A 17,926-nucleotide genomic window follows, 5' to 3' on the forward strand; every position below is an offset into this window, starting at 1 on the left:
GGGTGGGAACATTCACTTGTTAGCGACGTTACTTTCATTTTTTTTGCAAACGAGTGTAGCGAGCAAGAAAAAAAAATCACTTCTTTTTTAATAATTGCCTACTTAAACTTGGTTCAATTGTCCCATGCAGGGCGGGGGAACAATATTGTGTTTAGGGTGATTTTATACCCATTTTAGCTAGCGAGCGAAAACACATCTTTCTCTCAATGAATTGCTATATAAAATTTGTTTCATTGTTGCAGGTAGGGGGCGGGCACAATCGTGTTTAAGGCAATGTCAATCCCATTTTGGCGGGCAGGCAACCCCCTACATTTCTCTTTTTAATGATATTGTAGCAGGTTAGTGGTGGGCACATAATTCCACGAGCTAGCGAGCGTAGCGAGCAAAAAAAAAATCACTTCTCTTTTATAGGGAAAATATGGTACATAAAACTTTGGTTCATTGTTCCATGTCAGGGACGTGATTATTAAAAGCGGTGTTATTTCTATTTTGGCGAGCGAGCGTAGCGAGCGAGCAAAATGTTTGTAATGATAATTGGTTCATAAATTTCAGATTTTTTTTGTTGCAGGGCAGGGCTTACACAATCATGTCTAAGGTGATGTTAATTCCGTTTTGGCGAGCACGAGCACACCAAAACTTCTTTGAATAATGTTAGGTACATAATTATTAACTGGTTGTTGCAGGTTGGGCGGGCACGTTAGCGGTGTCAATTCCATTTTGGCGAGCGAGCATAGCGAGCAAGCAAAAAAAAAAATTCTCTTTTAATAGAAATTAATAAATAAACTTGTTTTTATTGGTGCAGGTCAGGATGGACGCAATTGCGTTTAACGCGATTCAATTCCTTTTTGGCGAGAGGGCGAAAAAACTCTTCCATTTTTAATGATATTGTTGCAGGTCAAGGGTGGGCACAATTGTTTCCAAAGCAAAGTCTATTCATTTTATTCGCGAGCGAGTGTAGCGAGCGAGAAAAATGAATTGGTCTCTTTTAGTAACATTTGGTACATATATTGTGTGTTATTGTTGCCATGGTTGCAGGTCAGGGCCCATCGGGGCAGGCACAATTGTATTCTAGGCAATACTGATTCTTTTCTTATTTCAGGGGGACGAGCAAGTGAAAACATTTAAAAAAAAATAGGCTAGCAAGCAGTTCGCGCTAGCGAAGAGTTTCGAATTTGTTATATCACTTATATTTTCCTATTTTCATTTGTTTTAATTTTTCAGGGCCGTATGCGGAATATTTTTCTGGTGGGGGAGGGGGAAAGATGCGTTAAAAGTTTTCGAAGAATCTCAAAAGCAAAAGGAGTGAAGGGAGTTCGAGCGACCGAACTGGTCATGAGGGTACTTTTGCATTTTTAAAAGTAGAATTTAAGGATTTGGTATAGGCCTACACTACATTTTCAGGAAAAAACTGTACGTTTTCAAAATATCTGGGGTCAACTGCCCCCCCCCCCCCTGGTGCGTACGGCTATGGTGTTTTTTTCTTCTTCAAATTTCCCCATTTTTATTCCTTTCCTTTTCTTTTCCCTTTTTCTTCCTTTTCTCTTCTTCTTCCTTTTTTCTTTCCTTTTTTTCCTTTTGTCTCTTTCTTTCCTTTTTTTCTTCCCTTTTCCTTTTTTCTTTTTCTTTCCTTTCCTTTCTTTTCTTTTCTTTCCCCTTTTTCTTTTTTCCCCTGGAGCCCGTCAGGGGGCCCTCTACCCCCTTCCCCCCCCCCCCCCCTAGGTACGCCAGTGCCCCTTATCATTTGTTTATACACTTTTGGTTTCCTTTTTTTGTTCATTTCTCTTATTCATTCTGTCAGTATTTTTTGTTCAAGTAGCTTACCATATACGTTGTCAGAAGGCACTCCATAACACAGAACTGTTCACGGTATGTCCTTTCTTCATTTTTACATTACTCTCAAATCTTGTTTTACTTCTGTTGTAAATCGCTAGTATCATAACACTGTCAATGTAATGTTACGCCTTGATTAAAAGTTAAATTCTGTCTTCCTGTAGGTGTTATTAAGATAAAATAAAACAAATTCCGTCGAGTAAAATGTTTGCAGTGTCCCATTTGTTGAAAAATATGCTGGCTGAAAACTGATCTAGTCTTACGAGTCGCGTGCGTGTACGCATACATAGTGGGGGGGTTAAGCACTAAGTTTTTGTTTTTTGTTTGCTCAAGGAGGGGGAGGGGAGGGATGGATGTTGAGGAAAAGGGAGTGTCCCGACTCCCCCCCCCCCCCCCCCCCTGCTTATTCACCGGTTGGTTGATTTGCCGCTAAATATTTTTTTCACAAATTGGGTAAAAAAACACCTCCCCTTAAATTGAGGCTTAAAAAAAAAATCATTGATACACCCTTTCTTGGTATTATAGCATAGATCTAGAAACATCTTTCATTTATTTTGCTGACAGTCCAGTCGGTTGGTCACATTATTTTTTTTTAATTGTTGAAGGTAAAGACCAGTTATGGTCATGCGATTGCATTGTGAAAGAAACGTGGAATCGATCAGAAAAGGTTGATCATCTAGCATCTAGCATCTGCAAGGTTCTGGAATCATCAAAATGATAAGAAATTTGGCCCATTCTTCGTAAAGTTACAAGCACTATACACAGAAAGATGTTTATGGGACTACCCTATATCTCTCACAGACCATGAGAGAAACAAATTTACCAAATATATGAATTAGTAGGCGGTTTCCCGGCAAATTTTGTATCATCATGTATTAGTCAAAACATATTCTTTAACATGATTGGTAATGACTAAATGAGAGCTTCCTTTACTTTTAATTTTTTGAAATTGGGATGTTTCCAATACTGGTCTTTACCTTTAAATTATCAACTCGTAATCATGGACGTACTACTAGTACTATAGATCTATATCTCGTCGTCCAAATCAAATATTTGCTGTCTTTGGAAAGATCAAAGTAAAATACCTTCATTCTTCAAACTTTAGGCCCCAATTAGTCTACATCTATGTTACATATAAGATTGCCAAATTCCCTTTGTAATTTATTTTATTTATTTATTTGTTTATTTATTTATTTATTTATTTATTTATTTATATAGATTCTAGCCTTTAAACAAGGCCACATGCCTGATAGACGCCGAGCGACTAAAAAGAGACTAATCGCGAAAACCTGAATGAACGCCAGTGCGAATTGTCCAGACCTGTGGCCTTTATCAATCTGGTTTGGATTTCTTATGTTAACCATTGTTTCCGACTGGAACTCGCTTCAGAAAACGTAGAAAACGTATCCTAGCACGACGTCAGCATATAGTATCCATCACACACACACACACACACACACACACAGTAAACTCTACGTAGTGCGAACATGGACCTACATGCCTACAAGTCTCACCTCCCTGATGCCTACTATACGTACGTGCTAAGACCACTGACCACTGACCTCTACATGGAACGAATCACGAACGAAGCCAACTAGGAGATCGCCGTTCTGATTGGTCAATGAATCCAAAGTAGGCGTATTGGCCTACATTCTATGAATAATTCATGCGGAGCAGTGAAACCCACTTTCCAAAAGGCCTCATGACATTCGTCATTCGGTCGCGCGTTCACTCCGGGTATCTAGACTCATCTCAGCCGCTTAGCCAGAGTCAACGAGGCCTTGTCAAAAGGCTATATAGATTCTAGATCTAGATTTTCTAGACCTAGATCTATTATCATTATTTATTTATTTTTTATTTTATTTTATTTTTTTTTTTGGGGGGGGGGGGAAGGGGGATTGTTTTGTTTGTATGTTTTTTCGCATCATATAGTCTAGACATAAATTATGATGCTGAAAACTTTCCTAACATTAATGATTTTATTTTCCACCTCATTATTTTAGGTTTAAAGAGTACACAGACTATACCACCATGTTTGTCAGAGCAGGTCACAGATTCCTATGTACAGTATCACAAATGTGAGTTGACGTCATATTATTATTTTCTATCTTTTATTATATAATAATTGTTTCTTTTCTGTTATTGAAGTATTCCTATGTTTAGTATGTTTTTTCTTCTTTTTTTCACAGAAAATGTGAGAATATAAGAATACTGCATTAATCAAATCTCTATTCTCCTCTCTCTGCCTTTAAACCCACACATCCCCTAAACCCCGAACCGTCCCTCTCTCTCTCTCTCTCTCTCTCTCTCTCTCTCTGTCTCTTTTGATCACTGTCTATATATATATATATACATCATCCTTGTATCAACTTTCACCTTTTTCTTCCATCTCCATTTTTATTCCTCCTCTCTCTCTGTTTCTTACCCTCCTCTCTTTGTGTCTGTCTCTATCTACATTAACATCCTATTTTTTACTCTCACTGCCCCCCCCCCCCCCATTCCCCTTCCCCCTTCACTTCAATTATCCTTCTCTCCCTCTTTCCCTGCCTTTCTCAAAATCTCTTATTTCTTGTTACTCAAGGTTTCGTTTTTAATTGTATATGTCTATGTTATACCCTGTTTTGCATTTCAATAGTTTATTATCTTATTGTCTGATTTAGTTGTCAACTTACTTTTTGTTTGTACACAATTGACCTTTTGCTTACATGCTCCTAATTTGTTTTTCTTTTTTTAAAGGGGGGGGGGGGGGCAACAAATTAACAATGATACAAATAATCTTGTCGATTGTAATGTGATCATCAAAGCAAACAGCATTATTTTTTAACAGATTGTCTCTGTTTCCTTAAGGTTTTTGTTCCTATTCAACAAATATCAATTTGGAATTACTTTGTTTTGTGTCAGTTTTGTTTTTATTTGTTATATTGTTAATCCATCAATACGAGCATTTTGATTTTCAATAAATTAATTTGAATTTTACCGGTAATTTTAATTGAGTATTTCCCTTTACTTGTACTTACTATACACATGAGGTACCTTTATTCCACAAGCCTTGCTTTCAACCAAGGTCACCTCATCTTTCTATTGTAACGCCATATTCTGTCAACTTGTTATATTCATATTATATTTGTAATGTGTGTTATAAAAGAAAGATGAATACAAACTTGAATTTACTTGAATTTTCTTGAATTTACCACAAAACAGGAGAAGCACTTACTGTGTCTATCGGCATGCATGTAGACTCTGGAGGACTAGACCCATATCAACACACCAGACTTCCTCCCAGTATATCACCAGATTGCTTGCAAGAACAGGGCTTATAGGGCTAGGAGGACTGTGTGCTATTCCTGTTCATAACGCACAGGAGGCTGGTGTGAAAGGATTACCTGTGAGTATTGTCAATTGTACATCCTTGAAGGTCTCATTCAGACATGAATGAGTAAACCACTTAAACAACTTTAGAGGTAAAATTGTAATAGATCAGCACAGTGCGCTTTTATCTTTCTTTATCTTATGAATGTTGAATAAGTTTGGGAATTTTCACTGGATCATGTGTCATACAACCTCAAAGACAATTTAATTCTTAACTTATTGATTATCAAATTCTCATATTACCCATATGGCTAATACAGGAACCACTCAGTTTCAGTATGCAATGGGTTAAACTTCATTTAGGAAACAGTTGTTCTTTGAAGCAGTTAAAAACATGTGCATTTATGTACAACAATGTTAAGCTATACTACCATTTATATGAACATGTCATCTTTCCTGTACCCAGTAGTTCCGGCCTATAACCAGATGTGTTTATTCTCTGATTCTTTTGTAGAAAGTTAATCCTGATACTCTGACAAGTAATACTCTCATCATGAATGCTGCAGCCATGATGGTAGATTCAGCTTTAGCGCTTCTAACCAATTTTTTATATGAACATGTCATCTGTACCCAGTAATTCATGTATATACCAAGATGTGTTCATACCATCATTTATGATTTGCTTCTAGAAAGTTAATCCAGATACTCTGACCAGTAGCACTCTTATCATGAACGCTGCAGCTATGACGGTAGATTCAGCTTCAGCGCTTCTAACCCAAACCTTTGTAGCTATCATTGACAAATACAAGGACCTTGCACGGGTAAGAAAACAAGAGTACCGGTAGGCATTCAAGTATATACAACATCACATCATTATTCTATTTTGCAGGTAGCTTGCTTAAGATTTTTTTTTTCAGGTCACTTTTAAATCCCCACCGCACTAGGCCAGGAGGGATTAGACCTCCCTGTGTGGTCACTGACAGGTGGTTATCTCATCAAATAAGCTCTCAATTAACATTATGAAAAAAAAAGATCATGGGGGACCAATGGTCAACGATTAGGCATTGTTTGCTATATAGAGGGCGCAAGTAGCTGTAAGTAGTGCAGTGGGGCTGTAAGTACTGTATTTCAGTGAGCCAACTTTTAGCCAGTATTTATATTTATTAATAACTAAATCATGTTAAAAAGCCACATAAAAATTGTGAAAGTAGGCACATGGAATTGTGGTGGTAGATGTTAGAAGGACCATAATAAGTGGTGAAATAGGCAACAACAACAAAATGACCGACAAAGTGGTCTTTGCTGTTGCAATGATTACGATGTTGTGAAATTTTAATGAAATGGGCTTCTCCAAGGTTTCTCTTCATATTTGGAGGGATCTATCCTCCAGTAGGAATATTGACCTAATACAGTGAAACCTGTCTATAGCAGCCGCCCAAGAGAAACACAACAAGTGGTCTTTATAGACAGGTGGTCTTTGTAGACAGGTTCCTTTAGTACATTTTTCAGTGGGAAACCATTTTAAAGGGAAACAAAAAATGTGGTCTTTCTAGACAGGTGATCACTATTAAAAGCAGGTTTGACTGTACAATTATCACATATACTAAAATCTTACAGGTGGTCATGAATGTGTGAGATGAAGTAGCATGGACAAATATAACTTGCCTGGGCTAGTTTTTAGTAGAATCGTCATTTATCCCTCTGTTTCTACATTTTGTTGCAGGATATTGAACTACTGATGGGTAAAGTTGAGAAGCATAGACAATTTGAGAAGATGGGCTATCATTCAGACGACCTTTGGGAGGAGGTCATAGAGGCGAGGGTCAACATCGATGATAGGAGGCATGAGATACAGGTCAGTGTTAGCCCTTGATTTATTCCAAGCTTTAACCCATCTTTTGCCGTCACTGCCGATTGGCACGATCACTTGTTTGCCACACGTGCTGATAGACACAATACAATGGGCATCAATTATCAGTAGGTTTGCTTTGTGCAACACAATGACATTATATGAAAAGATGGACATGAGCATGTAACATGAAGCTACGATACTAGTAATAGGATTATTTGCACTGTTTTGAAATCTACTGTAGATCTATTTAAAGTTTGGCCGGGATGATTAGACCTCCATGCAAGGTCACTGACAGGTGGTTATCTCATCAAATCAGCTCCCAATCAACATAAGAAAAAGGGGATCATAATGGACCAATAGTCACCGTTTAGGCATTGTTTGCTATAAAGAGGGCGCAAGTAGCTATAATTAGTACAGCGGGGCTTTAAAGCATCTGCTCTTTGTACCTTGAAGATATGGCAAATACATTCAGTACTGAATGAATGCCATAAAATAACTACCAACAACAGCACCTTTAAAGCCCCACTGCACTACTTATAGCTACTTGCGCCCTCTATATAGCAAACAATTAATCGGTGCCTGTTAGTCCCCCATGATCCTTTTTTTCTTATGTTGATTGGGAGCTGATTTAATGAGATAACCTTCTGCCAGTGACCTTGTAGGGAAGTCTAATCCTCCTGGCTAAACTAGTACAGATGGGCTTAAAGTTATTACATTTCATTCTTTCTTTTCCTGCACAAGGCCCTTGAAGCCATTTTGAACAGCGCCCTCTTAACCCTTGAAGCAGCATCAGAGGCAGCGTTCCAGTCGGGCAACGAGGAGCTGGCCATGATGGGACGGGACAGATGCCAATATGTAAACACCCAGATCGCCTTGACGACGGCAGTCATCCTGAAGGCCGAGAAGGTACTGGCAAAGTTCCAAGCCGATGCCATCAAGGAGACCAAGACCGAGAAGAAGGAGGAAGGTGGGGATGAGGACAAAGGTACCGGAAAAGAGTCCACATAGGAATTTACCTAGTGGGTACTGGCAAGGCATTCTATAAAAGGGACGGATGTCTTGTAATAGTGAGTCTGAGATTCCTTGAGGCTACAAGCCGAGGACATAAAGGAGACCCAGACGGAGAAGCAGGAAGATTGGGATGAGGACAAAGGCTCCAGAGAAGAGTTCACGTAGGAACTTACCTAGTGGGTTCTTGCAAGGCATTCTATGAAAGTGACTGTCCTGTCATCAGAGCGATGAAGGAAGATGGGGATGAGTAATTCTGGAGGAGACGCCTTGTAGGCACCTCCTAACGATTACAAAGACTGGAAAAAATTCGCTTTCATTGGGATGATGAGATTGGTCCATTAGTGACAGTATCAAAAGAACATCAAAGATACCGAGACAGAGACAGAACTTGGAAAATGGGATGCTAGTTCTGCGATGGATTCTACTGAGCCACTTTCCAATGATTAACCCCTTGCCTACGGGAATCGAATAGTATATGTATGAAGTTTATTTGAATGGGAGAGTTAAGTAGTCGATTCAATGCTATGTGATACAACACTAAAGATGACAAAGCACATTCAATGCATTTCGGAGACAAGCCAGTGTGTGAATCATACATTTATTAAAGATAAAGACCAGTTATGGTCATGCGATTGCATTGTGAAAGAAACATTTGGGAATCGATCAGAAAAGGTTGATCATCTAGCATATAAGTATTGGTGTGTACTGCAAGTTTCTGGAACCATCAAGATGATAAGAAATTTGACCCAGTCTTCGTAAAGTTACAAGCACTGTACACAGAAAGATGTATATGGGACTACGCACACGTGTGCGACACATGCGTTTATCTCTCAAATACCAATAGATAAACTAACTTACCAAATATATCAATTAGTAGGCGGTGTCCCGGCAAATTTTTATCATCATGTATTAGTCAAAACATATTCTTTCACATGATTGGTAATGAGAGCTTCCATTTCATTTTTTGAAATTGGGGCGTTTCCAATACTGGTCTTTGCCTTTAAGTGTATCTTAAGAGGCCAATCATTCCAGGACAATTCTCTAGTAAGAATCTGGTTCATTCAGGCTACGATATGCGTAATCATGTGATTATAAAAGGATGTGTATGTGTGTGATAGTAGATGCTATATTCTTTCTACTTGAATCAGTATTTTTGTCTGAATTTATCTCTTAAAAAATATTTTGTGGCATTGTTTAAGTTAGTGTAATTCATACATTATACATGCACCCTAGACCTGCTTGTAACACTATCCCTCTACCAAAACATCACTTCAAACTCAATACAACCCTATGCCTTGACGAAATTTAGATATAGTTATTATTCCTGGGGGGTGTTTCACAAAGATCCTAAGTTGAACTTATCTCCAAGTTGGACTTAAAAAGTATGGACAGCCATTGGAGCCTTAAAATGAAATATATTCAAAAGCAAAATTGGAGGATTTCAGACTTTTCATCAATTCCACATCAAGAACATGAAATCTCCCATGATAATAGAAAATATGAATGATTTGAATCAACATTTTATGCCTTCTAAAAAAAAATTACAAACTATTTTCAAGGATGCTAATGGCTTCCCATAAATTTTAAGTCCAACTTAGAGATAAGTTCAACTTAGGATCTTTGTGAAACACCCCCCAGATGAGATAATGAAAACGTTGTATATGTATACCAAAGAATGAATAAAATGTGATAATTTTCTAGCTCGAGAGAATGCGATTTATTAACCCTTTGTTTACTGGAACCTGGTGGTCCCTGTATTAAGCCTATGGGACATTTAAAATTCATAGGAAATAAAGAGGAAGATCATAAAAGGAATAGAAGTAAAATCAAAGAGAGGGTGAGAGAGTGTTAATTAAAGAGAGAGAGAGAGAGAGAGAGAGGTGAACGTTTTGGTAAAATAAGAGATAAAGAGGATAGTCATATTGAATAGTTGGCATTCAACAGAGAAAGGGAGAGAGAGAGGAGGGGGAGAGAGAGAGAGACAGAGAGAGAGAGAGAGGGCTAGTGGGTGAGATATATTATATATGTATAAATAGAGAGAGAGAGAGGAGGGGAGAGAGAGAGAGAAAGTGCTAGTGGGTGAGATATATATGTATAAATAGAAAGAGAGAGAGAGAGAGAGAGAGAGAGAAAGGGCTAGTGGGTGAGATATATTATATATGTATAAATAGAGAGAGAGAGAGAGAGAGAGGATGGGGAGTATTTGTTCAATATGAAATAAAGAGGAAGATCATAAATTGAATAGAAACAAAATTCAATAGAGAAAGTGTGAGAGAGAGGGGGGGGGGGGAGAGAGAGAAAGGGCTAGTGGGTGAGATATATTATATATGTATAGATAGAGAGAGAGAGAGAGAGAGAGAGAGAGAGAGAGAGAGAGAGAGAGAGAGAGAGAGAATGGGGAGTATTTGTTCAATATGAAATAAAGAGGAAGATCATAAATTGAATAGAAACAAAATTCAATAGAGAAAGTGTGAGAGAAAGAGAGAGTAAATGTGAGTGAGTGAGAAAAAAGAGAAGGAGAATATAACAGAGGAGAGATGAGAATGCACATACATGCGCAAGAATAGATCTAAAGAAGCAACTTGAAGGTGAAGCAGAGAAGAGAAGTAGAGAGAAAGAGGAGAAGGCCTAAATTGAGGACACAAAGAAAAAAATGGTTTGGCACAGAGCGAGACAGAGAAAGAGAAATTATTTATTTTAAACAGAAAAGACAACAACATAATAGGTAATATTGAGACATCTATTCAAATGTATGAAAGGAGAACTGTATTGACAGAAAGAACAGTAACATTTAATAGAGAGATTTAATAATTGAGTATTCTGCTTTTGTATCTTCTCAAATTCATTAATCTCTCATAATATTATTTTGCCATTTTGTAGAAGCCCCATTTACTCTCTCTCTCTCTCTCTCTCTCTCTCTCTCTCTCTCTCTCTCTTCCATCGTTTACATCTTCTTCTTTTTCGTCTTTTCCCCACTTTCTTCATACGTTTTGTCTGAGAAACCTCTCTTCCTAGACTTATTTCTGTGTCTGTGTTTCTCAAGCTCTTACTAAAATCACTTGAACTCCCTTTACAATCTACACCTACCCCCCCTTTCATTTGGCTTCCTCAATCTATCTCACTTTTTCAATTGTTATTTCCCCATGTTTCTCTTCATACCTTTCTATCCCTCCCCTCCGCACTCTCTGCCTGAATTTATTCACCTCTTTATTTTCAATGTGCCCTTTTTGGTCAAAATCCTCACTCTCTCTCTCTCTCTCTCTCTCTCTCTCTCTCTGATCCCCTCCCGCTCTGAGTCTTTCGCTCTCCCTCCCGTCCCTCTATCGTTCCAGGTTTCACTGTATATCCAACTATGAAATATTCCCTCTCTCTTATGTTTAATCTCTTTACCTATCCCTCGGCTGGTTAATTGTTACAGTTTGCCAAATCTTTATAAATGAAGACAACAACTTTGAATAATCTTTCGGCTTCATTTTATTATAAAACATCGTTAGCATGCATTTATTCATGTTTAATATTATTATTATCATTCTCGTTGCTTCCTGAAAAGTAATATTGATTTTAGAAGAAAATAAATCTGCAAAATATGCACACATTTGAATACGAATAACTATAAATTTCAAGGGCTGAACTAGGATTTTTCAAAATAGAGAACAAAAAGAATAAGAATTATAATAAACAAATATTCAAACATACCCAGTTAGATGGTCAAAATAAAATTGATAAAACTCATATCACGCGTATCCACTCTTCTTGCTCTATGCTTTTGTTTTCTTATTTTCCATGTCCCGCTCCCCCAAGAACGATTATTACACATCATTAATTTAATCTAATGATTTATCCATACTTCTTATTAACATCATCATTATTCTCGTTGCTTGCTAATCATGTTAAAAAGAAGGAAAAAAATGCAAATTCTGAACAATTTCATCCATGTTAATTAATAAGAAGAATTAAACAATTCAAGGGCTGAACAAGGATTGTCAAAAGGCAAAGAATAAAAACATATAACATAAATTATCAATTCAAACAAAACAATCAAAAATAAAGGAGTAGGACAAAAAGAATGTGATGAAACCACATCCCATCACTTGAGACGTTCTATGGCTTCATTCTCTGGCATTCACCCCCCCCCCCCCCCAAGATGGTGGTGTCCCTGAATGTGTTGACCCATGCTACGCCACTGCACACCAGGGACCCGTTTCACAAAGCCTTTTGTCAATGACAAACGACAAAAATCAGATTTAAATCTGCTGATAACCAGTTCAGTTGCTTATAACAAAACTGTCATTTTCCACTGATGCCAGGTTTTTTTTTGGTGTGAAATGGGGCCCTCAACGCTCGATGTGGTTCAATGTTTTAGATTGGCAATAACCCGTTGAGAGTCGGAAAGATGTTTAAGTGTACTTTTTAAATTGTACGAGCTGACGCCCTTTTGGCTCTAAAGAGATATAAATCAGAATGTTTGATAATGCGCAGATTGTTACATTGGGAAATTTAAACAACAAACCTCTTGTTATTGAGTAGTGAATGTAATTAGAAAAACAATATCAACAAGAAAATCGATTTCATGCGCAGCCCCAATGTAAATTTGGCTTTTGTTTAAATAATGTTTTTTTAAAGGGAAATGTAATAAATTTGCAAAGTATAAGTACATGATTATACTGAGGGGTTAAATAACAAAATCTCTATAAACCCACGTTTAGAGAGGAAAAGTTTCATAAAAACTCAAGTAAAATAATAAAAATAATACAACTATATAAACTCAATTAAAAGAAAGCATGAAGAAAGCATGAAAACATGCAAAATTAGCTCAAGTTAATTTAAGTCTAGAAAACGGAAAATATCTTAAAACTAATTATTATCATTACTGATCATTTCCATGGCGCCCAACTTTCGAGCTCGATGTGTCCTTGATTTAAAGTGATGTTGTTCAAGGGGTTCCTGCAACCCTTGTACCAAACAGAATCACCAAGAAACTTGAAATCGCCTTCTTTCCTCCGATAAATATGGGGTAAAGTCCTGCACATTGCTCCTGGACGCAAGGGATACGTACTGACTACCTCGCCATGGTGTCGCCATTCATGGAGCTTCCTGTATAAGGCTTCGTCCTGATCAACGCGGTGAAGGTAATCTGCAAGTTCCTTGAGGCTCTCAAAATCAGCGAAATGGACAAAGGATCCAGGAGGCGCCACTCGCTCGTAATCTTCCTTTGGCGCTCCGAGAACCAGCGGCACGGCGCCGTATTTCAGCGATATCATCCAGAACTTCTCGGTGATGTAGTCTCTGCATTCGGAGTTCGGTAGAGCCAGAAAGAACTTGTAACTCGCAAAGAGCTTATTGCATTGCTCCGATCTCTTCGGCAGACATTTCTTGCGTCCACAGGCACCGTAATCATCCAGGGGCATTTCTTCGATGATCCTCTTGATGAAGGGCATCCTTGGCCAGAACACTTCGTCGCAGTTCGTCGCTACCCAGGACAGAAGGCCAGTTCTGTTCTGGAAGAACTCGTCGGACATGAACGCTGTGTCTTTCGGGGTAGCACTGGGTTTGTCAAACCGTCTGTAGTAACCGAATGGAATATGAATGTCAGCTTCCTTGTCGTAGGTCATTAAAACGTGGTACTTCATGCGAGCGATGTCAAACGGTTCTGCCCATCGACTGGCTCTTAAAGGAGACTCGGTACTGTAATAGATCCATGTCTGTTCTGGGTCAGGGTCTATATTCGCAATCATATCACGTAGTTTATGTCCTTTCCATATCGTAGGGACCATCCCAAATATTACAGCATCTTTCCCTTTCATCGATCGTAACTCATCCCCAAGAGTTAGTACAATATCACAGGTGTGTCCTTGGGAGATGCAGTCAATGTCGGACTCATAATTTTCTTTGGAGCTAGTCTGTAAAAGCCCTCTAAAGTGGTTCATTTCTGGGAATGGGATCATGTGTGTCATGCTCGAAAAAATGTGGACTCTCTTTATACATCTCTGTCTCTTCTTCGTATCTACCTCTGTATCCTTCTGCACTTCGTTTTGTTCATCCGTTGAAACCAGGGGCTCTTGTTTTATTGAAGCGCCCTCATCGGTTACCCTGTAGCTTAACATAGTGTCAACGGCAGCCAAATGGCTTTGACCTTGACTGGTGTTATCCTGGACATATTCAGTAGGCATCCCTCGTAGTAATACAGTACCTTCTTGTTGGTGTTCATATACGCAGTAGTGTCCATCCGTGGAAACATTCGTTTCTGTCAGAGATTCATATTCCATGGTCCCGTTCTCAATGTCTCTGGTTCCTGCAGCAGTAGGCCTTCTGATACCAGGAACTGGTAAATCTGCATGGCACAATATATCATGGATCGAGATGGTCAGCCCATTGCAGATGAACCTGTCTTCAAATGGTATGTTGATATCGCAAGGTGATACCTGTGTTACAGGTAGACCTACATGAACCAGGATTCCCGTTACGACAGCCACCACCAGCTTAGTAACCTTCAAAGTAAGAAAAAGGATTGATGTTTTAAGTATATTGCTCAAACTACTGGAAATGCAGGGCAACAACTGATTATGTTTTCAAATTGTTGTTAATGTTATCAGCTGCAGGCATTTCGTCGAAATAAAGTATAAAAACAAATTATGATAAATAAAAATGACCAATACTTACTATAAATTAAAAGTCAATTAACTGTCAATTAATTAGCGGGCATAAAACAACAAAACAACAAGTGCTGTAGGGTGATTCAATACGAGGGGAACTGTTGGCTTTGGCTTATTCCCCCCCCCCCCCCCGAAGAAAGAGAAATCTGCAAAAGGTTTGTCTCATTTATTCCACGTTGTCTAATATCCCAGTCAAAGAAGGATGACATTCATGGATAATTAAGAACAAGTTTGATTTTCATCTGTATTAAACAATACCATCATAAAAATGCAAGAGTCAAATACAAAACTTAAAACGTACTTGCTAGGTAAATTTACTTTATGGTTTTCACAAAGTATCGGGTAAATTTGACCAGACCATTTTGTAGATGAGAGGGGTTTTATTCACAAACATTACCCCCCCCCCCCCGACATTTTGTGAATAAAGGGGCATGTTTTCTCAAATCGGGTAACGCGACCAGCCGACCTGATGCGACGACCCGATGATTAGAAGTAAGCCTATTTCCTTGGGACTTATTGGCGAGCTATTTCATTAATCCGTTATTAATGAATGAACTGCAATACTTGGAATCAATTCTGCATATATTACTTGTTGCCATGTTTGTAAAGCCTCGGTGAAGCTTTCCGGCTGTCAAGAACAACATGTTGTTCAAAAAGTATGCACGCAATTTGAATGTTTTAGTAAACTAGTCTTTTCTGCATCAATTATTATCACACATTTTACATGGTCGTGCTTTACGATATTATAAATGTGAACATTTTATTAGGGCATTTTCGTCTTGCAATAAAGAATTTGTGCTATTAAAGTACCTCCATGCGAGTTACATGTATTTCATTAGGTAAAGCGCAAAGCAAGTACGTTATGTGTTATGAGGTAAGACATTAGCCACGAATTTTGCTCGGCATAGCAATATACAACATATGAATATAAGAGTCCATTAATTGCTACGCAAACGTTTGAAAACATGTTTAAAATATGCTCTTTGAAGATAAAAAAAACTTTCAGGAATCACATAAAATATATCCAAAATCAAACCAGCCCTCTTTTACTTTATAATCATTGAAAACCTTAATTTGTTACGAGATATAGCTTTTAGGTACATCAATAAATACATCTGCAATGAGAACGTTTTCTAAAGGCACTAAATAGTCCAAAGAAACACATCTTTCTAAAACATTGTATGAATACGAAATGATAACTTACCAAACATTTGCCCTGAAGATCCATCGTTATAGAGCACACGTCGTGCAGGCGCTAGAAGATATGGAAGTGTCATCAAGTTTTTGCTCGTCTAGGGCCGTGAATTGAACTACAAATTGCAACCTTTTTTGGATAGTGCCCTCCGTAGTGTGTAGGCGCATAGCCCTAAGTTTCTATTGGGTTCATGTAAGCCAATCGCTCTTGCAATCATGGTCACGCTGTGTACAAGTTCACCAAAGGATTCACACAATGCAACATCACTGCTATTCTTTCTATAGGAGGTTGCGATGAATTGCACAATGATCAAGCTATTAGAATTGCCACTCATCATGCGTAGATGAGTGGCAATTCTTATAGCTTGATCTAAATCTGTTGATTGCCTTTATATCATTCAGTACAACAAAACACGTCACGGTTCGTGCTATGTCAGGCATGCAATTCATCGTAACCTCCTATAGAAAGAATAGCAGTGATGTTGTATTGTCTGAAACCTTTGGTGAACTTGTACGGCGTTACCGTGGTTGCAGGAACGAGGGCTTTCATGAACCCAATAGAAAGGTCTATGCGCCTGAACACTGCGAAAGTCACTTTCCACATGGAAATTAACATCAGTTAAAAATGAATATATATAATCACAAAGCTTTTCGAGAAATATACCCAAGGGCAGTTTCTATTAATTGAAAACCATTATGTGTACCGCATTCACGTTCGATTAAACCATTGTGATGAATTTGTAACTGATGTTAATTTCTATAATTCAAACATCCTTTCAAAATCGTAATGCCAGTCATCATTAATGACTTGTCATCCAAACACTGTTAAGCTCCGACACTTTGTTTAAGTCCATACAATTATTTTGTCTTTTTAAGTATTTAAAGGCAACTTATAAGTTATAGCGGCATACTTTCGTATCATTGAAAATAGAGCAATAACATACGCTTTATATTGATTTGTTTTGTGTTACTTTTCTAAATCTTGGCATTATAATAATTATATTGGGCACCATACTGAAACATACGGAAGTTGAACCATACTTTTCAATTAGTAGGGGAAGTTGGAAAACCGATGAAATAGAACTTTTGTATTAACGTGAAACACTTAATCCAAGTTCTTAAAAGAAAAGAAATCCAACAATCCTTATCTTATTCAGTATCGACAGCCAGTTTAAAAAGTATTAAAATTACTCCAATTTAATTACATAGCAAAGAAAATACTCTCTCCAAAGTTTCCTCCTTGGGAGTCACACTATGACTATGACAGACAAAGAAAGCGGACAAAATAAACAGTTCCTCAGGTAGACAAAGGAACTTCCCTTCACTGCTATTATGTAAAAAGGTGAATATGCATGTGACACCTGTTCTACACGTTTTTAAATGAAAGCAGTGAAGGGATGTTCCTTTGTCTACCTGAGGAACTGTATATTTTGTCCGCTTTCTTTGTCAGTCATATTCATAGTATCACCATGTAGCTTCCTGGTTGCACGAAACCGTCATAAGTACAAGTTCACCGACATCCCATTGAATCACGGGTTAAATTTAATACCCGCAATTCAATGGGAAGTATAGGTGAACTTGTAGTTATGGCGGTTTCGTGAAACGCCGCCCTGTTTGAGTAAAGGTCGGGTGACATCCAAATATATGTTTGGCAGATGATGTCACAAGATGTATGAGATCTGGAGCCTTTTTTAAAGGGTGGAGCTTATCAGGTCTGAGAAAATTATTTTAAAAAAATATATAGAAGTGTATGAAATATATCTAGATGTTAGAGTAACAAAATATATTTTGTAGGCCTATATGCAGCCCTGCACATCAAAACAAATCAATTTATATTTGGAGTAGTTCATATACATTGACCTGCACAATTGTGATGGACATGGTGTTGAATATTCACTGAAGATTGTCTAAGCCTAGCCATGGAAGCAAAACAGCACCCAACTATTGTTACTCCGCATCTCGAACAGGTGATTTCTTGTCCCTCTTTTGAATAATTAGCGGAGTTCTGTCTGCAATTACGTATGCATGCCAATTGGTGCTTAACAAATTAAAGAAAGTGCTCAACTGTCTGAAACAG

The 17,926-nt window shown here is 38.0% G+C and overlaps 2 protein-coding genes across 3 annotated transcripts; one reads left to right on the forward strand and one right to left on the reverse strand.

Annotated features, from left to right (window-relative positions):
• The first annotated feature begins 1,783 nt into the window (after positions 1-1,783).
• Positions 1,784-8,250, forward strand: LOC100891854 (diablo homolog, mitochondrial-like). Of its 2 annotated transcripts, XM_030992850.1 has the most exons (6): positions 1,784-1,866; positions 3,834-3,908; positions 5,032-5,215; positions 5,829-5,960; positions 6,863-6,994; positions 7,733-8,250. In XM_030992850.1, the coding sequence occupies exons 2-6, from the start codon at positions 3,862-3,864 to the stop codon at positions 7,997-7,999; spliced, it is 762 nt and encodes a 253-aa protein (XP_030848710.1). In that variant the 5' UTR covers positions 1,784-1,866; positions 3,834-3,861; the 3' UTR covers positions 8,000-8,250. The 2 variants fall into 2 exon arrangements, with proteins under 2 accessions (XP_030848710.1, XP_030848711.1); XM_030992851.1 differs by lacking the exon at positions 5,829-5,960.
• A 4,339-nt stretch (positions 8,251-12,589) lies between these two features.
• Positions 12,590-16,134, reverse strand: LOC575118. Its single transcript, XM_030992852.1, has 2 exons — positions 15,860-16,134; positions 12,590-14,490 (listed from the first exon to the last, which is right to left on the reverse strand). The coding sequence occupies exons 1-2, from the start codon at positions 15,881-15,883 to the stop codon at positions 12,877-12,879; spliced, it is 1,638 nt and encodes a 545-aa protein (XP_030848712.1). The 5' UTR covers positions 15,884-16,134; the 3' UTR covers positions 12,590-12,876.
• Between the last annotated feature and the right edge of the window lie 1,792 nt (positions 16,135-17,926).

This window comes from Strongylocentrotus purpuratus, unplaced genomic scaffold (assembly GCF_000002235.5).
Source record: "Strongylocentrotus purpuratus isolate Spur 01 unplaced genomic scaffold, Spur_5.0 spur5_scaffold_20, whole genome shotgun sequence".
Lineage (NCBI taxonomy): Eukaryota > Metazoa > Echinodermata > Echinoidea > Camarodonta > Strongylocentrotidae > Strongylocentrotus > Strongylocentrotus purpuratus.